The sequence below is a fragment of the Emydura macquarii genome, unplaced genomic scaffold (assembly GCF_026122565.2).
Source record: "Emydura macquarii macquarii isolate MOO-44397 ecotype Brisbane River unplaced genomic scaffold, CSIRO-AGI_Emac_v2 contig_1253, whole genome shotgun sequence".
Classification (NCBI taxonomy): Eukaryota; Metazoa; Chordata; order Testudines; family Chelidae; genus Emydura; species Emydura macquarii.
Window position 1 is genome coordinate 55,710,524 of NW_027131390.1, and position 27,720 is coordinate 55,738,243.

General features: G+C 41.3%; 2 protein-coding genes across 8 annotated transcripts in view; one reads left to right on the forward strand and one right to left on the reverse strand.

Annotated features, from left to right (window-relative positions):
• The window catches only part of ABI2 (abl interactor 2), a 118,939-nt gene extending 106,999 nt beyond the window's left edge, over positions 1-11,940 (reverse strand). For 4 of the 7 annotated variants that reach the window (XM_067548875.1, XM_067548873.1, XM_067548874.1 and 1 more), the window contains exon 1: positions 11,682-11,940. In XM_067548875.1, the coding sequence (XP_067404976.1) occupies positions 11,682-11,798 (117 nt within the window). In that variant the 5' untranslated portion in view covers positions 11,799-11,940. The remainder of the gene's footprint in view (positions 1-11,681) is intronic. The other 3 variants (XM_067548878.1, XM_067548877.1, XM_067548876.1) reach the window with 2 other exon arrangements.
• The window catches only part of ICA1L (islet cell autoantigen 1 like), a 427,480-nt gene that overhangs the window by 10,032 nt on the left and 389,728 nt on the right, over positions 1-27,720 (forward strand). The gene's annotated exons all lie outside the window — the stretch shown is intronic.

Sequence of the window (27,720 nt, forward strand, 5' to 3'; positions counted from 1 at the left end):
CTGGTCAATTCTGGAAAGGAAACCACTCTATGGAACCAAGAAGCCCAAGGAAGGACATCAGAATAGACAGGCCTGCCTCTCTTTAAAGTTAATCCAGTAGATGTTAGATAGAGAAAATGAAAAGCCTCCATAGATACAACACAACACCACTGCTTATAAATTTAGCATTATAATGTCAATGTCCTAGATGAACCGCAACAATTATTTTATGGTTCTCTGCAACTCCACTTAAGGCTAGGGCTTCCCACAGCTCTTTTTATGAACCACTATATAACCACAGAAATACATTACCATCACCTTCAGTCACCAGTATTTCAGTGTTCATATTACATTTTCCCCAGATAAAGGTTTGTATTCCCCTTCTCCACAAATCAAATTTATTTGGATCTTTACCTCTTCATTGTGTGGGCAATTCCTTACAATTTAACACGTTTTCTCCCTTTCCAAGGAATCATTAATGAAGACCAGACCTAACACCAATTCCTGCAGATCCCACTAGATACTTTTCCACAGTCAACAGAGTTTAATATTACATGTAGGGAGATAGAAAATGCCACACTAAACAAGACCAATGCTCCATCTAGTCCAGTATCGTGATGGTGGGTAGTACCATTTGCTTCAACGGATGGTGCATGAAATCCAGTAGTGGACAAATGCAGAATAACCTACTCACAAGAGAAATTTCTTCCTAACTCCCATCAGCTAGTTGTTTGTGTATGCTTGAAATAGGAGGATTTCTACGGATTAGAAAAATGTTTATCCTATCAAATGTAATTGTGGTGGTTCCCAATTATTCATATAAAATATCTAGTCTTTTAGAATCCTGCGAAACTCTTGGCCTCAGTAATCTGCGGTAATAAATTCCACAGATTAATTGCATTGTGTAAAGTAGTTTCTCCAATCAACTTAAAATTAGTCATTTTTCTGTTTCACTGAATGACCCTTGTTCTTTAATATGAACATGGGTAAATAGAAGTATCCAATTTACCTTCTCTACACCATTCATTATCATATACCTCTGTGTCACCTTTTTCATCTCCTCTCTAAATTAAACAGTTCCACTCCTTTCTGTTTCTTCTCTTTTCATCCCTCTGATGTTTCTTGTCACCTATCTCTGAACCCCTCTATTTCTGCTATATTCTTTTGATATAGGATGACCAAAAATGAACATAGAATTCTGAATGGTAACATACCATTGGTTTATAGAACATCATTGTAATATTGTCAGTGTTTTCTATTCCATTCCCTTTACATCCTACATTGTTTATTTTTTTAACTCACTACATACTTAAAAATCACCTTCATTGGACTTTACCTTGAGTTAATTGGTCACCAATTCACCTGAGATACTTAACACATTTGTAAAGGCTAGTGTGGACACAGCCCACAAGTTTCATCAAATCTATAAACATTTGTTCGTTTATCCAACACTGATTCCCAAGATAAAGAACAAAAGCCTATATTCTGGAACAAACATCTCCTGCCTTCTTGTGCATTTAAACCTTGAGCCCCTTTTCCTGTGTCTCAAACTGTATCAGGAAACCTGCTGCTGGGAAAGATCAATAAAACAGAAGTTTTACTGTGAGATTAGCATCACTCACAGCTGCAGTACTAATAAAAAACTGATAAATATTTCTGAGCTGTTTTGAAAATTCATTACAGTATTCTTCTTCAGTAAACATTTAACCATGATAAGAAAATTTTAGAAATGTGGGAATTACGATTAAAACAAATCAAGATACATTAATTCAACCATCTTGACTCCATTTTAGACAATTTATTAAAAAAGTAGCCTTACACATTCTGTCAAAGGTACAGATGCTGCTTTTTTTAAAAGCAACAAAAGCAGTCCTTCATTTAGGTTTAATACTAATCCATGACTAAAAAATGCCAGAACAAAGACTATTATTCATTATTAACAGACAAAGAAAGTTCCACTAACTGTAGTTTATAATTTGGGTAGTTACAGGATACAGAAGCTGTAGCAAAACTGATGCCTTCTTTCTGTCAAATGCAGCACATTATCTAGAGTCGACCCTGCCTACTACACTTCTAAAATATATGTCCCCCAGCCTACTTGGGTCCCCCACTCCCAGGAATAACTCCAGTGCTGTGCAGTTTTCCAAAGGAGCAAAAGCATGAAATTCACATGATTCCTGACAGTTTCACTGCCACCCACAAGATTCTAAACAGCAACAATTAAACTGATCAGAGTTGTTAATTTCATTCTACTTTTGCATGGCAAAGCTAACAGTTGGTCTACACTAGACAGTTTTGTCGACAAAACAATGGAGGTGTAAACATTCAAATACTCCTCCCATGGATGTAACTCCCTTGATATGCCGACATAATAAAACCAAAAAGGCCATAAGAAAGAGGCGTAGGGTTTATGTCGGCATAGATAGGGCAATGCAGTGTCAATGTACACACTGCGTTCCTTTACATCAGTAGCTATATCTCATTCTTGTCATTCAGCGGAGTGCTGAAATTCACAAGAAAGCCAGCTGGGAGTGGGGCAAAAAGATCTGGGCGGCTGGACCCCAGCTCCTGGCTGCGAGCCGGGACAGGAACCCAGGTCCCGGTAGGAAGCAGGTGGAAAGAAGTAAGAAGCAGGGGCAATTGGACCCTACTCCTTCGGGGCAAGAAGACTCGAGCTTCTGCCCCTTGGGAACGGGGAGTGGGGGAGCTCCTGATGGCTTCCCCCAGCTCCCGGTGGGGAATGGGGAGAGGAGAAGCCTGGGGCTGGCTCCCAGCGGGAAACGGGGACTGTGAGGAGGACAGGCCTCTGGGAGCATGGGAGCCTCTGGGGGTCCCAGTAGGGAGCTGAGAACCTGGTCTCTCAGCTCCCAACAGTGCCCCTCTTAGGTCAGTGGAAGTACTCCTGATGAGAAAGCACTCCACCAACCCAAGGAAGGTAGTGTAGACTTCAGCCACCTTACTGCGATGGCTGTAAATCGATCTATGTTAGGTCAATTTATTTTTCAAGTAAAGACGAGGCCTAAGAGGCAATAGAGTCTTCATCTGCCGATTTTGTAAAGCACTGGATTGGTTTACAACCACTTCACATTTGAAAAGTTATCTTTGTAATCATAAGAGTAAAAAAAAATTTGTTTTAAATGAACGCTTAAAATCTACAAAAGACAGTTATTTAGGCCCTCACTCTCATCCAAGAAAGCTTTGTCCTCAGCACTGACAAGTATGTAAGTGAAATTTTCAAATCTTCCTAACATAAGCCACCATACAAAAAATGGTTTATACTTCACATTCAAGTCACATCATTCTGGGGTTTGGGAAGAGTTGTTATGGATAGTCTAACAGCAAGGTTTCCTTCTATGTTCAAACTTTAGGGTGGTGTCTCCCATGTAATTTTAATCCACATTCATCTCCTTCCCTGAAAACCTAGTTAACTTATGTTTAAACTAAGAACCTGAGATTGAGATGGCAAAAAACCCAATTCATTCTCACTGAAATAGGCACAAGATCCATTTTCATCTGCATAACTGTTTATTCAGTTCCATAAAAGTGTCCAAATTAGCTAATCAGAGCCCTGAAAACAGAAAAAAGTTATCTAAATACATCATGTTGCCCATTACATGTCTCATCCAACGGAGTATTACCTTGCTTCGTAACTTATGAAAAGTGCATTAACGAAGATTCTTGTTCTTGTGAAAGGATATCCAACAAAATTTAGAAGATTTGCATTGGTAGACAAGATGTTGTTTTCAGTTATACACAAGTAAACAAAGAATGGCTTAAAACCTCACCTACTAAAACTGGGCCAGCACAATTTAGCATTCAGACTGGAGTTAAAATGAGGGTATGTCTACACTGCAGGCTCCCTGGTTATCAATGCAGCAGGATCGATTGAGTGGATTGTAGAGACCCGCTCAATCAATCCCAGATGGTCTCTGCCAGCAGCAGTGTAGATCAGGCCTTAGCTGAATGCTCCTTGGTGAAGGTTTTGGTTTTTTGTTTTTTTTAAAGACATTCACCACAGTGGTGCACCACTTCCTGCCCTGAAACCTATAGCACTAAGCCATAGAGATTAATGATCGCAAATACATATAAAATGTGAGCAATAGAATTTAGATTTTAAAATGCTTATGATGCACATATAACAATGAATATAAACTTGTTGCTCTGAATCAGCATCCTTGATCAACATTATTCAATGACTACCTCATTAGGAAGTAGATATACAGCAAAAGATAGTTACCAGAATGCCACTCTCAAATAACGTACTCAAGATACAATAGACATGCCTACTTTTCAATAATAACTATAGCATTTGTAAGTTCTGTTTTCCCATCTATACATGAGGTATTAATACTGATAACTAATGGCTCATGCTATTGCTGTACCCTCTTACAGAAGAAACAATCTTATTATTTTACAAACCATGATTTTTAACTCAGTGAATGTATTAAATGCTTTAAATTAATTCTTTGTAAAAAGTAGCAGTTATACAAAGAAAAGTATGGTGGTTGAGTGATAAATGCATGTTTACCAGTTATTTGGCTCACTGGAAAAAAAAAAAAAGGCAAACTGGGCCAATAGAGATCATCATCACAATATCAATTCAATCAACACACTAATGATCACTCTAGAAACCTGGAATACAAGATAAATACACAATAACAGCAGTCCACAACTCTGCTGTGCTTGCAATGTCTAAATACACACCACCAAATTTTATTCCAGGTATTTAAAAAAAATAATTTAAAGAGTCATGTTTTGAGAAAAATCAATTGAAGACATGCATACACAGTGCTGGGTAAAATATTAGCCCTTTTTAGATATTTACAGAATATTTAAAATGTTTTACATGTTTTAAAGTGCTCATTCTAGAGTCTTAAATACCTGTATCAGTATGATTTTTCTCCTAGCTACCTGAGCCTCATTACTGATGCCATTCCACAGGAAGGAGATATTTTGGTTATCCCATTACTTAGACATGGAGGCTAAAAAGCCCTCACATTTAATTAACAGGACCAGCCAAAACCATTAGCCTCCTAATGGACAGGCAGCCTGAACAGTTTAGGCACCTAGGAGGAAAAGACAAGTTATAGTAAATAAAAAACAATTGAAAATACAATTGTTATCATACCCCCATAGCAAAATATTCCATATTTCAGTTATCCCCCCCTCTATAAAATACTTCTAGCTTTGGAAAAGAGTTTTTAGTAGCACTTGTAAGCTCTTCACTGAATTTGCACAGGGGAGCTGGAGGGGAAGAGCACAAAAAGCACTTAGGCCTGGTCTACACTTAAAATTTAGACTGATCTAGCTATGTCACTCAGGGGTGTGAAAAATTCATACCTGCACACTACAGTTAAGCCATCCTAACTTTAAGTGTACACTCAGATAAGTCAATGGGAGAAATTTTCCATCAACATAGCCACTGCTGCTCAGAGAAGGAGGAAGTGCCTACATTGCAGCACTATGATGATATAGCTGTAGCATCCATAGTGCAGACATGGCCTAAGTGCTGAGAATTTCCCATTCTGTGGCAGATAACTTTGAGCCTAAAGAAAGAGACATGTCAAACAAATTCTTGCTTTATTTCAACAAAATAGTGGCTACATACAACCTTACTAACAAATTATGTTCAGTTATATAGCTTTCATACCGTTTGGTATTCAATGGTATTTTTAAAAAATAAGTAGATACCATAAATTGAGGGTACTGAGACCTTCCATTAGACAGTTATTTAAATTTTAAATTACATTTTTTGTGGAATGCCACAATAGTCTGGATGGTAAAAACTGCATGTGCATTGGAAAAAAACAACAGGCTGAAAGTCTCTAACCATTTTATGTACTGACATGTCCACACATCCATCAGATTTGCTTTGTCAGTTTGCTAATTTTTTTAAGAAGCTTTAATTTATTAACATCTTTCTGCACTCCTCGATTACTCCTGCCTTAAACTCATCAATGCCTCTTTTATATTTGCAGAACAAGCCTTCCATGCACGCTTGTAAGATCCAAGTTTAACCACTAATTCACTAGAAGCTAGTTTAAAAAGAAAATAAAAAAGTAAAGGAACACTGAGGTTAAAAATCATTTTAAAAGCAAATTTACTTATACACCTCACTTGAATATTAAAACAGAAGTTTAATAATCCTATTTACTTTTCATTATTTGTGCTGTTTGTTTACTTTGTGCATTTCTCTTAGATTGGACACTGAAAATAGAATGATAGTCAGTTTCTCATGTACTGACAAGTTACAATATGCTACAGTGATGACTACAGGACAAAAGAAAAATCTGAATAGAATATTTGGTTTGCAAATATTGCAGTAAAATATCTGTCTGATTACCATTATTCAAACAGTAAAATCTCGTTTAAATTGTATGATAAGGTAGAAACAAATGGGAAGGCAATTGAAACTGGCTTGAAAATTCCATCCACAAGCAGGAAACTTTCCCTTCTCAATACAAGAGCCTAGAAGACTACTATTATTGATGCACTTTTTTTTTCTTTAAATGAAAGCTAAGTTTCTCTCGCTTACATTTGTGGAAAAAATCTCCCAAATATAAAGAAATGCAGTACTGTCTTGTAGAATCCATAGACAGCTTCAATGCTTCAGCTGTGATTCAATTTGGGCAAGCAACAGCAATGTGAAGTTAACCCTGGTCAACGCTGCTACTCAGAATCCTATGATAAAACTGTCAAGAATCATGTTGATTTCACCATCCTGCTGTCTAGGAAATCTACCTGAACCGGCAGAAAGAGCAGCTACAGAAGTTGTTTACAAGGGCTTCAAAAAGTAGTGGCTCAAGAGCAGTGGTTCTCAACCGATTTACTTTTGTGGGCCGCATATGCAACTCTCTGTGTGTTATCTGGGCTGCATCCACACAATATGTATACGATCTATATGGCCCTGAGGATGTCACATGGGCCAGAAGCGACCCATGGGTTGAGACCCACAGCTCTACAGGAAAGAGAGTAAGTAGTAGAGACTTACTGCCCATCCCTCTCCTCACAACAGCCAGGAGACTGGAGAAGCCAGTACAGTATTGGAAACCCACACCCCTCACAGCAGCCTGGAGGCTCTGAAGGGCTGGCGGGTAGTGGAGGTAGGAGGAGAGAGCTCATTCTTCCTTTCCAGCAACTAGAGATGAGTGAAATATCACTTTTCTTCAAAGGCTAAGAAAGACAGAGCCTTCCAGAAGGGTCCAGGGACAGCACCTGGTAGAAATCCCAGCACCTAACCCAGAAACTGAATGTGACATGCTGGCTTTTCACTTGACCACACACCTCAATGGCGGAAGCTCTCCAGTCTGATTTTTTATATCAAGTGACAAGTAAGTTTAGTCCTCTAGCCAGCATATATCTGGTAACTTTTCCAGTTCACTTTCAAAATGCACCAAAAGATTTGAGAGTTCATGAGTTTTGGAAGAACATGAAATGAACAGAACAGAAATGAAAAGAACATTGCATGAAATGAGAGGCTTTTTAAGAGCAGCAGTGATTTTACTGCATAAACCAAAAAAGGTCTGAACGAAGTATAATAGTTGATTATTCTCATGGAGAACTGTAGTACAACCTCCAAAAGGTGGATAAATACTAGGATTTATTTTAATACAGTAGAAGTAGAAATAAGTGGGATTAGAAAAAATGTGCAATTCACATCATGTCGTGACATTTCTTGGAACAGCAAAGAAAATTCTAGAACACCAAAATTATATAATTGTGTCTTATTGACCACTCAAAGCATTCTTTGCTTTTTATAAGAGACCCATACAAAAAGCACTGTATTATGCAAACATTTTCTGTGAAAATGGAGACCCTGATTAGTTAATCAAATTATTGGTCATCAATTACATATTCTTCTATAAAGTTCACTTTATAACATGGTGCAGACTGAGCACTGAACTGGGTATAATCTGCAGAGCATGAGGAAATGAGGCTTTGAATAACCAGCATCAGATTCCTGCCTCTAATTAGCAAACCTTAACATAAAGATAAAGCTCTGATAAAAGAGCCTTCTAAATCAAGTTGTTTGAAAAATGCATGTACATGCTGTATTATATCTGTTTGGAAAGAAAGGCAGAGATCATTACTATGTGCTCCCCCCCACTTACTTTTATTGGAGGAATAAGTTTTGTCTGGTGAGTAATGTTTATTTTTATTCCATTTCTATGTAAGTCTCCTTTATTTTTTTATCTATGTTTATGAATTTAAGTTTAGAAACTGATTTATTGCGCTGCCTACCCTTATGCCTATTTTTGCTTTAAATCACATATTACAAAAACAGTCTGAATTATTTTAGTGTGCAAATTTAGTTTTTCCATTAGCATGTATCAATTTATTTTCCTGTTCAGCAGGGTTAATGTCTGCTGAAAAGCATGCCACCATATTAGTTGATTGGCTGGTGTGCTAAGGAGTGACTCAGTGGGAGAATTTAAAAAGAGCAAGTTTTTCAAGAGCTATACATGAAGAAAGCTATTCTCTGCCAAAACACTGGTCTTTCACATTTTTTCCTCTTATTTTTGCAATTAAATTAAATCATTTACTATCCATTTGATGTTTTATCTGATCATTTGCTATCACAAGATGTTAGAGTGTTGTACCAGTGCATGCAAGTGAAGGCTGGTTACCTATTTGTTGAATACTAACCATAAGAAAGGTTTACTCGTTTGTTTGTTTTTGTTTAAATGGTTCTGAAATAACTCTTTTCTTTCATAAAACAAATCTCAAGTATGACTGATTAGCCAAATTAATATTTGATTAGCCAATATAAGAGCTGAACACCCGGTTTCATGAAAAACATCAAATTGCAGCAGTTGCTCCAGCTACCAATTTCCATGCAAAGAAATCTCGATGATACCCTAAGATTTTTGAAGCACCTATGAAGTTGCTAAGAAAATCAAATATATATTAACAGTATACTTCAAATTCTCTCAAATGATATTAACAGACTAATCTTGTCAGAGTTCTCACAGTGATCCACACATCCACCCATTTTTGCAACAATTTCTGTATTTGGGAAGGAAAACACTGACACTAAAAAGCACCAACTGGTACATCAAACTGCTGCCAAACTGACAAACACAGGTCAATATGACACATCACTTCCATGCTCCAATCACTGTATAAGCTATCCATCCAATATTAGATCAAATTCAAATCTTAATCTTAGCTTGTGCCTTGTGCCCTAAAATATCCCAAAAGTCTCCACAACAAAGACCTCCTGAAACTGCAGCAGTCATAAAACACACATCAAAATTCTAGAAACTATGGCAGAACTAGTAGATGCTGAAGACAGGGCCTCTTGGAAGCTTACTTCTCCACCACAGCTGAGAATGACGACAATCCTGACCACTTTCTGCACAAACTGCAAGACTAACCTTTTTGACATGACTTTCTATAATTAAGAGCAAAATAGCTGACAATGCTGCTTGTTTTTAGAAAAGGACAGACAGAGCATGAAGAGCAATGCTAGTCAACCTCCTAGTTGTTCCTGAAAAGGAGAAATGAGCATTTAGCTCTAAGCGTGGACTACATGTGAATGTATATAATTTTGTAAGAGACTCAAGATTCCATAGTGATAACCAGGATACAGATATCTAGACAGACTAGTAACAAAAATATTCAGAAGCCCTTTAACGAAGGTGGTCATATTAGTAGAATATTTAATAATGGAAGACTTAACATTTTGCAAAAACAGTGCCAGATAAACACTCAAAAAAAATGGATACATTTTGCACAGGAAAACAACACAAAGGAAATATTGAAATAATTGAGATCTTTTAATATGTGCAACAAGGCCCTGGTCTATGACTAGGGCTTCAAGTGCTATATGGTAATACAAATAATAAAATGGACACAATCATCTTGTATTTATAGGGACAACTGATAGTCAAGAAGGGCATACACAGAGGACAATAACTGAATTATATCTCCCCGCTTCCTCTATATTCTGAGACTCTTCCCCATCACCTAAAAGACAGTCAGCTTCACAATACAGATTTTAAAAAGTTAATATGAATGTTTAAATATGCATGTAACAGTATGGTTATGATTAAATAATTTGAAAAAAGGGGAAATGGTAATGAAATCTGCTATTAAATACTGTTCATTTTGTAACAAAGTATGTATTTAGGTGTGTCATCACACTAATTGAAATGTTTTATTGTAAATAACCTGAAATATCGATAAATTTTCCCTAAGAAAAGACTAGTCATTCTATGATGTGGATGCTGTGAATTAAACAATATAATATCTATAGTGACATTTTAACTATTCTTTCCCCACTGGTTATATCATTCCTCTCTTTGTCACCACATCTCTCTCCCATTTTTCTGCTACAGTAAGCCTGCCAACATCTCAAAACAGCCACAGCTATTATCTTTCTGTGCCGTCCTGAAATAAACACACACAAAAACTGCTTCCATATGGGAGAGAGAGAGAAAATGAAACTGGGATCCCATGCATGTCTTTTAATGTTTGTAAGGTACTAAGGTGATGAGCGTTCTGTAAAATCCTCAATACTATGCTGTTGATTCCACCTTCCGTCCCCTCTTCACTGGCCACATGCTGATGCTATCCTTAGGGGGCCCCATCTCTTCTCTTCTACTGTTACTCCTCACCCCCCAATAATTACCTCATTCTGATCGCCCCTGCCCTGCTCCACTACTGTCCATAACTCCCACCAGAATTATTCTCCTTCTTCCACACACATTCAGCCCATGTGACTCCCCATTAATATCCACAAGCCCATCACCCTTCTCCTTCTGCCTCTGTAACTTGCTAACCTAACTGACCACATCTCACTTCTTTCTTCCTCCATGATTGTTAGATAAAAAGTCGCTGCATCTGCTCTGCCCCTCTCCCCATATCACTGCAAGACTGAACCCTATAATACTACCCCTGCTTTCTCTCTTCCTTCCCCCGTCTGCTATCACCCCTACCACCTCATCTCTGCTCACCCAGCGCCCACCAGGAGCCAGCTGCCATCCCAACTGGGCTGGCCATATCAGCTCTGATGGAAAAATCACTCCTGGTGCGCAGGCAGATTGCAACCAAACCTGACTGGATCTGGTTGCGTTTTGGTCAATAGAAATGCTAAATTTAGGAGTAAAACATCTCCAGCTTTTACCACCTGTCTCACCGCTGTATCCCCCCGGGCGGCGGGGCAGCAGCGAGAGGGAGCCAAGAGAAATACACTCACTACGTGGGCACGCGGCGGAAGGGATGTAGCCTAGGAAGCGATGAAGTGTTTCGATGCCGTCTCGCCCCCCGGGGAGTGTTTTCTGGAGGTGAACCTGGCCCTGGAGGCGGCGGCGGCCGGGTACCAACCCCGCCAGCTCCAGCCCTGCCCCAACAGGCAGGGAACCGGGGTGGGCTGGTCAGAGGCACCCCCCGGCATTTCCCCTCCTCCTCCCCGCAGTGGAGCCAACAGGAGACCGTCCCGGCTGAGCGCCCCCTCAGCCAGGGGTTGCCCCCGGCCGGGGCCGGGTCCCCAGCCTCACGCAGCCCGCGGGGAGAAGCGGCGCGGCGCGGCTCAGCTCCCTCCTCGCCCAGCCCGGCCCGGCCCGGCCCGGCCCCGCGCTGCTCGGCGCCTGCAGCGGAGCCCCCCGCGGAGATGCCTGCGGCGCCCCCCGACCCGGGACCGCTCCCGCTGCCGCTGCCCGCCAGCGCCGGCCAGGCGGGCTCGCAGCGCCCGGCGGCACCTGGATGTAGTTGGTCTCGCAGTACTCGGCCACCCGCTCCAGGTTGGTGTAGCTGTCGAACAGGGCCCGGCGGCCGCCCGGGATCTCCTCCTCCAGCAGCATCTGCAGCTCCGCCATCTTCACATCCTCGCCCCCGCCCCGCCGCCGCCGAGACCCGGCCGGGGGCCCGGAGAGAAACACCCACCACCGCGGCGCGGGCTCAGCGCAACAACCGGGCACCCGCCGCCACCGCGCAGGCGCAGAACCCGGGCCAGAGGATCCCCCCGGCACCCCTCACACACGCCGCACACTTCCGGTTCACCCAGTCATCGGGGGGCGGGGGGGGATGTGTGTTCAGTAACCCCCTCCCCCCACCGCGGGGGGACCCAGAGGGGAGGGGTGGTGGGCCTAGGGAGATCTGAGGGGAGGGGCGGAGGGATCTGAGGGGAGGGGCAGTGGTCTTGGGGGGGCAGGGGAGATCTGAGGGGAGGGGTAGTGGGTTTAGAGGCAAAGGGCTAGGAGGAGTGAAGGTAGGGAGCTAAAGAAGGGATGATTCAGGGGAGATGGAAGAGCAGAAGGAGACCATCTGGATGTACAGGGATGTACTTTATGGAGACTATGCAGTGACTGTTAGGATGGGTTGTGGGGGAAGGGATAAAACCAAGGAAATTCGCTCTTCCCACTTGTATCCATCTGTTTGCTATCTCTAAGTGCTGCACTTTCAAACTGTAGCCTCCAGAATAGTTTTCTTACATGGTGCTTTGCATCAAACAGGCATTTTGCATTTGCACATCTGGACCCCTACTATTCCAGTGCACATGTTGGTTTGAGTCAAGAAATGGGTCTACAGTCCTAGTATACATCCTTTCAGAAGCTAGATTAGAAATCTGACCCTTGAAGTTCAATAAGTTTCCAACACCTTCGTTCTCTATTTCTCTTTGGTTTCCACCACAGGTTCATAATAAATCAAGTGCAGTCCCATGGAAATCTAGGATATAATCTTTGGATAGATGATGCTGTGTAACAAATATTAACTGATACTACATTAATTAAACTGAAGGCCATAGTTAACTAAATATACTGTGACTATACCCTATTTTCCTCAGTCTAACACTTCAAGACTTGTTCAAGATTCCCATGACTATGACTTTCACAAATAAACCATTGGAACCGGTATAATTTGTGTACGCTATACTCTAATAGTTTCTTTCACCTCACCTTTTTTGTATAATTCACTGCCCATCTGCTGAAGGTAGATGACTGATAAGTATAAAATTACACCAAAAAGGAAACAAATATAAACAATACATTTAAGCCAATATAAAAATATTAAAATCACAGTGTTTTATTATACACTGACATTGAAAAGTCATGGGCTTGCCATGACAAATTCTAGGAAAAGTACTAGATATTATTCTACAGTGATGACACCTAATAATTTCACAGTTAGGGGCATTATTTCTCAAGGCCAATGTCAAACATTTTGTTTAGCTATAATTCAGTAATGTATTTAAGAATAGAGTCAATGTGACTACTCCCATGCTTAAAGTTAGGGATATGCTTAAGTATTTTGCTGAATTAAGGCTTATTATTTTTTCTTCCCCTCAGGTTTTTTACTTAAGTCCTCTGAGGAACTTGAAAACAGTGTTATATCTGCTAATAATTTTGACCTATATTTCCATTTTATGAACTTTTGACTTTGGGCTGCTGTCTTTCTAAATTATGTAATTGCAGCGTGTCAGAGTCATGCAAACAGCACATTTCTGGAACAGAGGTCCAATCCTGCACCTATTCCTATCAATAGGACTTTTGTCATTGACTACGGTATGCACCAGGATCAGGCCCTTGTGTTTTTTATGTAACTACTGCTCAGCTCTGATCAGCAGGAGAAGAACAAAATATTTCTTTTGTAGGGATCCCACATAAAAAGCAGCTATTGTACAGGATAAGTGGAAGGATAAATTCTGAGACACAAACTAGGGTGCTTTTCAAAATCAAAAGAGAAACATTTATAATCCAAAGGGCAATACAACCACAGAAGAAGGATTATCTTGTGGCTAAAGCACAGCATTGGGACTTCAGTCTTGCCAAACTTCACAAATGTAGAAGAAGGAGGTTTTGGCCTCTGCTGCAGGAGCTCTGGCTAGAAAACCCAAATGAGCTTGCAATACAAAATTGTGTATGAAGTACTGCCTGCTGATGTGGGGCTTCTAGCTTGTCCCAACTTCCCTTCCTCCCAAATATTAATTAATTCTGTGCCCCACCTTCATATCTGCCAATTCTTCAGCCACATATCAATTAATTATGCACCCACCTAGCCCACATGAAATTTGTGCTCTCTCAGCCCCACATTAATTCATTTTGTGCTCATACAACTGTTTCAGACCCACATCAACTCTGCCTCCCACCCCTGTGCTACATCTACCTTTGCCTCTGGGTCTACCTCTGCCATTCCAGGTGTTCTTTACACACACTCCAAGCCTATAAAAAAGCTCCAGAGGCTCTTGGCACATGCCCTTGGCCAATGGGTGGTTGGAAAATCAGGACTCTTCACGCATTCTCTTCTTTGGCAGCAGTCAGTCAGAACCCATCCCACATATAATCCCTACATTATCTATTTCCAAAATGAATGTGTTGCCAAGTCCGGCAAGGAAAGTATTCCAAGACGAGGTTTGATTTGGATTAGGTAGCAAAAGATTTTTTTGGTGAGAGATTTTCATACTGGGGGGTCGCGATCCCTCAGGGGCAGCGCTGATAGGCGAGCATCAGGAAGTGCTGCTCTCTGCCCTCCCCTTTCGCAGCCCAAGTGGGGAAAGTGACCTGGATGCTGGAGCCCAGACATTGCTCCTCACTGCCCCCCTCACAGCCCTTTAGGGGTACGTGGAGGAGCAGCTTTCGAGGTGGGAGCAAGCAGCAATACCTCCCACTCCATGCATGCAGGTCAGTTTCCCCAGGTGGGTCCAGGAGGGAGTTACAGGGATTAGGGGAGTGAGGAACCCACAGGGCCAGGAATGAAGGGGAAGTGGGGAGCTCATGGGGGCCAAGGACAGGTGCCCATGGGGACAAAGGGGTCACACTCAGGGGCTTGCTGTGAGAAAGGGATCACCAATACATAAAGTTTGAGAACCACTGACTAGATCATAACTGACAACTGTTTGTCTAACCTGTTTTTGAAGCCTTCCATTGACAGAGATTCCACAACCTCCCTAAATAATTTGTTCCAGTGCTTAATTACTTTATAGTTAGGACGTTTTTCCTAATGTCTAACCTAAATCTCCCTTGCTGCAATTTAATCCCATTACTTCTTGTCCTTTCCTCAGTGAATAAGAAGAATGATTTATCACCCTCCTCTTTACAACAACCTTTTATATACTTGAAGACTGTTATCATGTCCACCCTCAGTCTTCTCTTTTCCAGACTAAACAAAGCTAATTTTTTCAATCTTTCTTCATAGCTCATGTTTTCTAGACCTTGAACCATTTTTGTTGCTCTCTAGACTTTCTCCAGTTTTTCCACATCTTTCTTGAAGTGTGGCACCCAGAACTAGACACAACAGTAGCCAGCTGAAACCTTATCAGTGCTGAGTAGAATGGAAGAATTACTTCTCCTGTCTTCCTTACAACTCACCTTCTAATACATCCCAGAAGTATGTTTACTTTTTTTGCAACAGTATTACATTGTTGACTTATAGGTAGTTTGAGATTCCCTATGATCCCAGAGCCTGCAGCTCTCCTTCCAAGGCAGTCATTTCCCATTTTGCATTTGGGCAATTCATTATTCCTTCTTAAGTGTAGTACTTTGCATTTGTTCTTATTCAAGATCATCCTATTTATTTCAGCTCATTCCACCATGTCAAGATCATTTTGAATTCTAGTCCTGTCCTCCAAAGTGCATGCAACCCCTCCCAACTTGGTATTGCCAGCAAACTTTATAAGTATACTCTCTAGTCAATGCCATTAACCAAATCATTTCTGAAGATATTGAATAGAACTAGATCCAGGACAGATTCCTGAAGGACCCTACTCAATATGCCCTTCTAGCTTGATTGTGAGCCATTGATAACTGCTCTCTGAGTATGATTTTCCAATCAAATGTGAGCCCACCTTATAGTAGGTTTGTCAAGGTTATATTTTTCTAGTTTGTTTATGAGACGTTCATGTGAGAATGTCAAAAGCCTTGCTAAAGTAATGAAATAGAACATCTACTGTTTCCCCCATTCACAAGGTTTGTTACCCTGTCAAAGACAGGTATTAGGCTGGTTTAACATGATTGGTGCTTGACAAATCCATGTTGACTGTTATTTATCACCTTATTATCTTGTAGGTGCTAACCAACTGATTGTTTATTGGCTCTATTATCTTTCTGGATACCAAAGTTAAGCTTACTGGTTTACAATTCCCTGGGTTGTCCTTATTTCCCTTTTTATAGCTAGGTATTATATTTGCCCTTTTTCAGTCCTCTGAGATCTCTCCTGTCCTCCACAAGTTCTCAAAGATAACCACTATTGGCCCTCTACTGCAGGGGTAGTCAATTATTTTTTGTTAAGGTCCTAATTTCTTGGTCAAGGTGTAGTCTCCACAGAAAATAATTAACACAAATAATAACAATAATGATAATAATGAGTAAAATAAAAAGATTTTGGGGTCCATTCAAAAGCATCTAGCAGTCCAGATTTGGCCTGAGGTCCATCTATTGATTACCCCTGGTCTACTATCTTGGATGTCATTATCTGCACACAGTTAAAATCTGCTTGGGCTCTTTTGCTTTCAGCACTAGGACTGATCTAGATAGACTGATAGAGTTCCTGTCTCTAGCTCCTGGTCCTGCTGATGATCTGCCAGAGGCCATGTTTAATTATTTTTAGCGTATAATGTAAAATCTTATCTTATGGATGCACACTAGCCTGATCACCATAGTATCTAGCTCACCTGTTTGCACAGGCTCATAGTTAGTTCTTTACCATCACAGCAAGGCAGGGTTGTACACAATTTTACTTAATCCCCTATTTGAATGACTCACATTTGTTGATTTTAATTTAAATCTAGAAACCCCACATGTCACAGCAATGGTCACTTTCTAATCAACTATACAAATACATAGGATAACCTGTAGTGATGGCAGGGGTACTCCCTCTCAGAGAGATGGCCATCGGGAAAGGGTTCCCTTTTCCTCCCTATCTGTGGCAGTAGGGAACCTCTCACCCCAAGAGCAGCAGCAGTCCCTCTCCAATAGGGCACCTGTCCAAGAGTGGAAAAGACGGTGGGGCTCAGGGTGCCTTGTGGGCTCAACTTGGCACTTGGCTCCTAAAGGGCAGATCCAGCCACAGGCAGGTTTGTGGGGCTGCAGCCAGGGGCAGGACTGGGAGCACTGGGATGTGCAAGTCTGGACACCTGGTGCCAGGGTAGAGCACTGCCAGGAGAAAGCAGAGGGAGTTTCTGTGCAGTCCTATGGGCCCCCAGCACCCCCACTCGCTATGGAAAGCCCCAGCATCCAGGCTGCAGATCCCATCCCTGCTGCTGCCCTGCCTGGTACAGGGGGCTTGGGGAAGTACCAGGGCTTCTCCTCCCACAATGTCACAACTTGGGCAGGGGCTCCCTGACTGAATGGGGGATGTGGGCACCCCAACCCATTACCTCCAGTGCAGGGGGCAGGTCTCGGGCCACAGTGCCCCCCAGATACTGTCTTGGGCATGGCCACATGGAAAGGCAGGGTCCCTGCAGCCTCAGAACAGGCCAAGCAGGGGGCCTGGGCTCCTTAGCCCCTTTTCTCTGCTTGTTGCACCCTGGCCTACTGCACTCTTCTCCTACTACACAGAGTCCCCTGCGAGGGTAGTGTTGGTAAGGCCATCAAAGCAGTGGTTCTTGAAGTTAACACCCCATTGAGATCATGGGGAAATTTACTTCTCTCACGACTATTGTTTCAGGCTCTCTGCAGCCCCAGGTAGATGTTACTGGCTGGGTAACATGTGATTCACATTTTCAAGCTTTTCTTCACAACTATAAGAGCTAGATACTTACTTTTTCATGAAAGCTGAGAGTGTGGTATAATCACTTGACTCAAGGAGCTGGGATCCCTGGGCTATAGTGCCTGTGCCGTAGTCCTGCTTTGCTTGTAACTGTGCTTGAACCAGGAGCAATAAACGGACACAGAAACATTTCTTGAACCTTGTAAAGATACATATTTTACAGCACTATCATACATACTTCTTCAACAAAGCTAGTTGTTAGGAGAGCATCCGCACTTTCCTTCACTCCAATAGTTTTAGTGTGGTGGTAAAGTATGAATCTCATTGATCCACCGCTAAGTTATTGGAGAAGGAGACTGATGATTCCCTAGAAAATGGCGTTAACAGAAACTGCAGTTTCACCTAGCTCAGTGTGAAACCCTGAGATAACCGAATACTTATGTGGCAAATTCAGACAATCTTTCTCACATTGTTTCCCCTGAGAGGGAGTCAAAAAGACCCATTTGTTTCAAAGGCAGAGATTTCTTTGCATTACGGGAACTCTGAGTGGGGAAGATGGTCAGAGTTATAGTCTTGACTCCAGGTAAGTTGACCAGATAGCAAATGTTAAAAATCAGGACAGGGGGTGAGAGGTAATAGGTTCCTATATAACAAAAAGCCCCAAATATCAGGACTATCCCTATAAAATTGGGACATCTGGTGTCACTAATTCCAGGTATCAATTTTCGCACGAGGTTGCTGGACAAATCGTAACCTCTGTGCCCCATGCCTCTCCTATGATATGTCTACACTTCAGAAAAAAAAGACTTGTGGAAGCAAGTTTTTGGAGGGTGGAGGGACTCATGTGGCTTTGCACTACAGGGATAAAAATAGCACTGTAGCTGTTTGGGCTTAGGCTGGAGCCCAGGCTTGGAAACCCAGTGAGACAGTTAGAGCTCAGACCTCCAACATCTACACTGTTCTTTTTAGTCCCATAACACTAGCTCTGTGAGCCCAAGTCAACTGACCGAGCCTCACTGCGGCAAGTCTCTTTTGCAGTCTAGACATACCCTTAGTCTTTTATGGGCCCTTTAAATACCGCATCTGAGAAGCGATCACTTTCGCTACAGTATGTTCAGGAACTTTGTATAAAATTTTCTTCATCGGAATGATGCTGATCAATCCTCTAGACACAGTACATTAACCATGCCATTGCCTGCTCGAATTCCCTCACACTAGCCTGGTAACACCTGCAGATCATCTTCCTTTTCATGCACGCAAGAAGGCACAGTGACAGCTTGCATCCCCCTCTCAGTGTCATCCTACTTTGGCTTTAAAAGCATGGAAACACTTGAGTCATCCGGAAGAAAGGCTCCGCTCTCATCCCTTTGCTACAAAAGCTCAGATTTGACAGATTTTTTGGAAGATTTTTCTCTTTTTGATGACAGTTTAATTTTACATCTGTCCATGTTGGCATAGAGCTTTACTGAAAGGTTAGTTAGTAAAACCAGTGTGTTTATCCACCCAGTAAAATGTCATTTCCTCCCGTCAGCGTGATTACTGTGCCAGCCCAGCCTTTGTATGCACTGCAAGCCACTCCAGACCCAGTAGACTTTCTGTCCAGAAGGTTGCCCCTCTGGTTAAAGTGTTAGCCCTATACTCAGGAGATTTAGGATCAATTCCTAGGTCAGTCCCAGCCTTCCTGTGTGACCTCAGCTAAGTCACCTCTCTCTCTATGCCTCAATTCTCCATCTGTAAAATGGGGATAATATTCCCCCCCATCCCTTTATCTATTTTGTCTGTTTAGGTTGGTATTTTAAAAAGGATCCTAAGGGAGTCGACAGCTAAATCCCTGAATTTCAATGGGCATTGGACACTTAATAGACTCCTTTGAAAACCTCAGTCCTAGACTGAAAGCTCTTTGGGACTGCCTCTTGTTGTGTGTTTGTACAGAACCTAGCACAATGGGGCCCTCCTTGTGGGTAGGACCTCTGGGTGCTACTGGGGCAGCCAGGGAAATTAATCTTTTCTAAAGTTTCTGTTCCTGGCTCTAAATGTTCTACATGCTCTCAGCCAAGTAATGCATTTTCCCTCCTTCTATATAAATAGCATGGATTTGCTATGTATAATATGACACCGTCTTTACCTTGGTTCACAGCTTCACGACCTGCACATGGCTTCCCTGCTCTAGGAATTTCATTTTATAAATAAATCACTGATCTCACATCACACCGCATCCTGTGTGTGAAGTGAAAATGTTGTAATTTCCTGTCTCCATTCAGTACTGCTGAAATGTGCATATACTGCAGCAGCTGGTTTCTATAGAGCAGCCACATCTGGCAGCCTCAAAAAAGTGCTTTTCTGCAGTAGGACTACAGCAATCAAGAGGTTAATAATTTTCATTACTGTGCAGAGGCCTAGAACTCAATCCTAATCAATTTGTCTGCTTTAACTAATTCTGTTTTTGGTTCAGTCTGCATCCCCTTTGTAGCCATCATATGCATACAATTTCAGTTCATTAGCAGGCTTCCACATCAAAGCTGTATTTTCCACCAGCAGTTAATAATTCCTATTGCACAGAGTTTGAGATGTGCATTTTTCTCCAGTGTTTATTAAATAAAAAGTTCCCTTGGAATCTGCAGTCTAATTGTATTAGCTGACCTGCAGCAAGCATAATCTCTAAGGCCTATCATTTGTTTTTATAATAATCTGTTTCTTGGCAGTACATATAGCTTTTCAAACAAAACAACTCACTTATGCAGTCACTAGCTGTATTTCTTGAATCAGGAAAACCACCCTTTTGTGTATTAATGCTTTTTTAAGCATATGCTTAACTAGGGTAAAGGAGCTTGTATGGAGCATGGGCTGGTTATAGTCATTAAAATGCCAGAAACGAAGAAATATGACTTAGAAGAGGATAGCAGCAAACTTGCATTTGGTATTGCATTTTTTTTTTTTGTTCCTTAACTGCCAAACTAATTTTTGTAAATAGCTGTTAAAAAAAAATAGGAAAGGAGAAATCTTTAGCTTCTAAAATGGCTGGAAGCTCAGTGAATTAGCAGTACTTATGATAAAGCACCAGCAGTAGAATTCCTCCTCCTCAGGAATCAGCAGTATTTCTCACTGCTAACTACCTTTATTATCTAAATGCCTGCCCACATGCGTAACTGAATGAGTCACATAAGTGAAAGACTTGGTGGCGTTTATGAGGAGACTACACTGTAAAAAACCCTATCTTATCACAGAATGAGGATTTTAGCTGTGACAATGATTTCAATATCTGTGCAATGCGGGAAAATAAATGTAAAGGCAAGAAGAATTTTCAACACAAAGGTGATTTAGAAAATTAGATTGTTGGGTTTGGGTTACTGTATTTGAGCATTGCAGCTGTAAAAGACATAAAGGCTAATGCAGGATGTAGTATTGCAGCATTTTTACCTCCTAATATGAAAAATTCACCATCAAGTGTCTGCTCCAGACCATTTGTTATCAGAGAGCGTTTTGCCATCAACTTCAGTATAAACAGACATCGTCCCTAACCACTTATCTCTGCTACAATAAAAACCTGAGATCCGATCTAGCAATGCTTTATTTTATTATTACTAATTATTTTACTGAGGTGGGGGCAGATTTTTAAAGATATTTAGGCATCTAGTTGGATCTTCAACAACACCTAACCTACCTGAATATTTAGGCACCTAAATACCTTTAAAAAGCTGTCCCATAATGCCTAGAGGTCCTAACTGAGATTAAAGCTCCATTGTGCTAGGCTGGTATGTGAATAGTTCTATTGATTTCACTGAAACTACTTACAATAACACCACACATGAATAAGGCTTCCAAGCCTAGGTCCACTCTAGAGGTAAATTGGAATGGTGAATTAGTGAGCAATTAAATTGCTTCATTTTTTTACAAGTATGGTAGCTTCGAATCAAGGCATAATCTCTTGCAAATTTAATGAGAAACTGTTCCACTGGTTGACCGAAGATTAAGTGATTCTAACATTCTCCTTCTAACAAAATGCTTTGCCCAACGTTGAATGTGGGACACCTGCATTCTCACCACTTGTGCTAGTTGAATTTCCAGGATACATCATGGTATATTCTTGCAGTCATCACTTTCATTTTGCATGAGCTAACTCAAATGGTCCCATTGCTGCCAAGGTGCCTTTTCATCTGTGCAAAGGTTCTTAGAATGCAATTGGTGAAAACAGGACAACAACCCTGCAAAACATGAAAGAAAAATTTGCAAGCAGTTTTGCAACATTATGTGTAATCTCCCTCCTCTGCATGTAAGAAGGTGGCAGGCGGTAGCAAATCTGCCAGAAGGTTGCTTTGCTGGAATGGAAATCGTATTTGTGGAAAGCTTAGAACTACATAAGAATGCTAATAAATCTGCCACAAGCCAGCAGCTTCTCAAATGCTTGTGCAGAAGTAATCCAGTTACCACTTTCTGATGCATGTACTGTTTTGAAACCGTAGCACATTATGTTCAATCACAAGCAACCCAAAGATTGATTGATATATATCAATCAGCCTTTGACAACACTGGGTTCTGAAACCTGCTGAGCAGGAGTTGATGTTGCTGCTTTGCTTGTTGCTTGGATAGCCTAGAATTGCTGCGTCTCCAAGTGTTCAACCGTAATACAGATTTCAGATCCAGAGAGTCACTGTGCAGCATGAGGGCTGAAAGGCCTAAAATGTCTTAAAGGATTAGATGGAATTACCAAGATATATGTAATCAGTCACTTACATCTAACTAAACTGCACAAGCAAATTATTTAATGTACCATTCAAGAAACTACAAATCCAGGATGTACAGTGCATTTCAATATTAGTGGTGGCATGGTGCCACCACTGTGCCCTCTGGATCAGTTAAAAAAAAAAGTATCCGTGTCTAGCGTGAGCAACCAACAACAAAGAGAATCACAACAGTAAAAGAAACTGTGTCTTAAAGCTGCACAAAATAGTATTTTGCAACTGTACATCATGACTGTTGCCTCTGTCACCAGTGAAGCTAGAAAATAGGCATGTAGGACTGGAAGGTCCTCGAGAGATCATCTAGGCCAGCCCCCCTGCTAAGGCAGGACCAAGTAAACCTAGACTCTGACAGATGTTTTCCAACCTGGTCTTAAAAAGATGTAAGAAAATCCCCGTGAAGAGGAAATAAAATGTGGTCAATTGGAGGTGGACCTTGACTCTTCCTGGGCCAGATGCTCAGCTAGTGTAAATTGATCTTGCTCTATTGACTTCAATGCTGATTTCCACTAACTCAGACTCTCTCTCTCTCTATTTTTAAGAATCTTCTGACCAAAACATCCAGTGGCTACTTATTTTTCCTCTGTTCTGGTATACTGAATTCCTTCTGTGGAATAATGGCCTGTGATAATTTGGTCCCAGCTATAACCGTGCTATTTGTACTAGCAAGAGGCTAATATCTGACATTTATATAGTTCCCACAGGCCTTTACATGCCATATACATGCAGAAATGGCCTCAGCCATCAAAGAAAGGCTGCCACTCCGGTAGTTGGCACACAGCACCCTACAGTGATACGGGAGTGGACATTTTGGCTACTGGCACTAGGACCAAGTTTGTCACTTACCAAAACAAAGTGCCTTGGGATTGTTGATATTGTAACAGAGGGCTAGCTAAAGCAGCTTGGTCTCTGAAGTCGCTGCAGCATAGCAAAGCATAGCATAGGGTTAACTAGAAGCAATTAATCAGTTTCTGTTGGGGGTGGGGGTTAGTGACACGTGGGTGGTAGTTACTGGGCTACTGAGACAATTGGCTCAGGAACTGGGAGGCAATATAATTTGGAGGAAGAGGAAGCAGGAGAGGTCAGAGGTGAAAAGGTTGTGGTTAAGGTTCTTCCTGCTGTATAACTATATCATGTTCTGTTCTGCTTGGGAACCAAAGAGTAAATGTGCATGTGGTGAAAGGGGAAATAGCCTGGGTGTGTTTGTGACAGAGAGACTGCAAAAACAGGTGAGTCAGCACTACTCACTGGGTAGCTGAAGAAGTGCTCTGTGACATACTCTGGGAGTATGGTTGTAAAAAAATCTTGTCTAAAAGATCTATGCTACATTAAGCTCCTTGCAGTTTACTGATTTATGGTGGCAGGATGAAGGCTTAGTCCATCCTATCAGCATGTGAGCCTATGTTTCCAAGGAGTCCTAGCTTTTCAAGTATGATGATCAATAGTACAATTGCTGCAGTGGCTGAGTCATTATTGACTTGGATGTCTGTTAAAAATGCCTTTTTTAATTGGACTAGAAATTTGGAGGAGAGGAACCGGATCTCTCATCTCCAGGCTTCTGATAGCAGTGACCTGCTTGGATTCCATAGTGGGAGGTAGAGCAGAGAATGCCAATTGAGTATTGCTATTACAAATATGATCTTTGCTGAGGCTTGTGCTATTGGCCTGAGGAGAACCCTCAGATCCAAAAGCCACCAGGGAACTGATGCCCTACATAAAGAGGGGACATGATGCCCTTAATGTTGCTGTCACCAGAGGGTCCTTTGCATTGACTGCAGCAGTGTTTCACAGGAGGTGCTTATAGAATGATTCCAAGGCCAGAAGGGATGAGTGTAATTAGCTAGTCTGACTGCCTGTATAACTCAAGCCATTGAACTTCCCCCAAATAATTCCTAGAGAGATCTTCTAGAAAACCAGCCAACTTTGATTTAAAAATTGTCATTGATGGAGAATCCACTATGAACCTTGGTAAATTGTTCCAAGGGTTAATTATCCTCCCTGTCTAACACTTGTCTTATTTCCAGTCTGAATTTGTTTAGCTTCCACTTCCAGCCATTAGATCATGCTGCTGTAACCCACACTCAGGACACTGTCCAGGACCAAAGTTTTGTCTGTCTTACCTTTCTTTGCTCTTTGAATCCTAAATCCCTAGCTTCTCTCAGCCACCTTTTATTTTCAGTTACATTAGAGTAGGTGCTATATCATTTGGTATCTAAGCACTAACTATAGTCAGAATTAGTTACCCTGGATTTATATGGGTGGGACACAGCAAAAATTGTCCTTGTGACTTTTTAATGGCAAGCACTGGTACTTGCTAAACAACATCATGTGGCAGAGAGATGATCAAGTGCTTTTGTCAGCCATTTGGCCAAGGGAATAGGACAAATGATGGATACTTCTGTCCCTCTGGAAACAAAACTTTTCTTTATGACCGTGTGAACATCAGGCCAATAGCACATATTTTACTTATCTTTGGGGCTAGTCTTCAGGGGGAAAAAATCTCTGAAAGTAGGAAAAAATGCTTTTTTTCAACCCCAAACCTTTCAAGGAGATGCAAATGTGTTTTGAATGCTAAAATTCACAATGATTTAAAAATACATATCTTCAGGCAACATTGCCATGGCAACTCTTTATCTTCTCTCCCCCCACTCATATGTAAAGCATTTTATGTCTTTTCATGGTGGTTCCTCTTACCCTTCCCCCAGTCTCAAAATCCTGGCACTTCAGCACAAGAGATGTCATGTGGCAGTTGCCTAACTGAAAAGTGATCCTTGAGAACCCTAACAGACAGCTGTCAAGTTGATGCTCATCTTTGAAGGGCAGGGAAATCCCTCGTTTCCATGTAACAGCCCTAACTCAGGCTAAATTGAGATGGTCAACAAGAATTGCTCCTAAAGCTGCAATGGCACCACCTTCTGGTGGTTGAAGGCTTAACTACTAACCATGGAGATTTGCCTTTAACTCAACCATTAAAAGCGGCTGCTTTCAGTCTCAGATCACCCCATCTGGGAAGAAGGGGGGGTGCAGCCCTGTTTCCCCAAACTGCTTTCAAGTGTGATTCTAGTCAGCTCCCTTTGCACCAGCTCCAAATGAAGAGCTTGATCTAGAAGGGATCCAAATAACCAGTGTATTCTAGTGCACCAATCTGGATGCCAGTATCTATATACACCAGCATCTAATTCCAGTTAATACTTTACTACTTTCTGCAGTAATGGTAAAAGCCTTGGAAAGAGCCAAGCAGGGTCATAGTCAAAGGTGAGCTTCTAGCTATTGTCTATTGGCAGTGTAGAAAACCATGTGCCACTATCTCAGACATTACAGTGTAGTGATAGATGACCTTTAAAATGGACAGTTCTGAACTGCCCATGAATGTAGTATCCAGGTGATTTTTCATTTTGCATGGTCAACCACCGGGGTTCAATTTATTCAACACAGCATAAAAGGGCAGGCTAAAAAAGCTTTTTCAAGCTGTTTTAACAGAGGAGTCGTAGAATAATAGATTGCCAAACAAAGACCTTTCAGATCTGCAGACAGCAGGGAAGAGCAAGAGTCAGCTGGTCCTGAAAGTTATTTCCTTTCGAGGATGCAAACTGAAATGTACAGCACTCAGTCCAGAGATGGATGCCAACAATACTGTCAGTTATTTCTCGAACTTCAGGTAATGGGCTATGGCTATTACCACTTCTAGGCAACTGGTTTATATGCAGCCCAGTTTAATAAAGATAATGAGCTAATGCCATTTAATGACTATTTGGAGGCCTGGCTGAAATAAGATGGTTGTTCTGGTCAACAAGTGCCTGTATCACAAAACTACCACCATAATAGCACTTATCACCCTTTGTAGCCTCTGCAAAATACCATGGCCTCCTCACTGCAATAAGAATAAAATGGCAGCCCCCTGCACCCACTCAGAGGCTCCAGAACCTGCTTGGTTCTTATTGCAGGAGCCTAAATAGGCATGGAGACAGATTTACCTCACACAAGGCTTACTTCCATGATAAAATACCATAGATTAACAGAAAATGATAACCTTTCTGTAAGGTTTTTGAACCTTCCTACCCAATTTAAAAGAATTATAGTTCCATTATAGAACTGAATCCTATAGGACTATTAAAAAAGCCTATAGAAGTACTACTCCACTACTCCACTTTCTCCACTACTCTATTGGTTTGGTGTTTGGAGGACTTTTCCACAAGGGCTGTACTGCAGCTGCACATAATGACCCTGTTCTATGACTAGAAAGGCTTTCTGTCTGAATGCTTTGTCAAAGATGCTAAAATGGCAAACCTAAACATTCACTTAAAAAAAAACCCCAGCCACCCAAGCCACATACATTGGAGGAAAAACAATTGCCTACTGGAAAAGACACCCCAAAAAATTTGAGCTTTTAACAAGGAAAAGTAGTAAGTTAGTGAGGAAGCACATTGCAACAGCCCTTGAACAACTGCCTGAAAATTCAAATTTTGTAAAATAAGTCATTTTGTTAAGAAAAAATTGCAACATGACTCATGAATTGAATCTTAAAAAACTCATCCAATTTGAAATGACAGATATTAAGCAATGAAGAATGGATGCTTATAGTATTAAGCAAACAATTCAGTCACAACCTTAATGTCACTCCAAAAAGTGTCAAAATATTATTGTAACTGTGCTAGAGAGATACTTGTATGCTGGGCATTTATCACTTTACATCCTCTCATTTCTATCAGCACTTGGCACATTTCCTTTAGCTGATGGGGCAGTGAATTTTTCTACATTGGCACTGACCACTAGAGCAAATACAAGCTATTCTTCAGTTGTTAGTCTTCTACAGTGTACTGGGCCAGATTCTTCTCCCACTTACTGATTTTACACCTGAGTATTGTTTGTATTCCAGTAACCCCCAACTGTGCAAGATGCAGACATAGACTGCTGTGGAATTATTCCCAATTTAAACCAGTACAAGAGGTGAATAAGCATTGTGTGTACCTAGGACTTTAATGGACAGCACAAGAGTACAGCTTATACCAGTTCAGTGAACATGGAACAGAACTAGCTAAACCGAAGTTTGATGCTTTTGGATAATTACTATTGAAAGAGCTGCCTCGTGTTTGAATCATCGTTCCCGCTGTGTGATAGTAAGAAAGCAAATTGTGGCCTTAAGGTTCTTAACGGATAGTGTTATTCTGCCAATCTGAGAATAAGTTATCCTCCATTTTAGCTCCTCCATCCAGCAGCAATATTTTAAAACAAAATTGTCTATGCTTATTTTTCCAAAGAGTTTTGGAAATATCTGCAACCTTTGGGAAAATGAGGTGTAACAGACCATCACACAGTGAAGGTTCTTTTTCTAGTCAGAAAACAAAGATAGTAAAATATC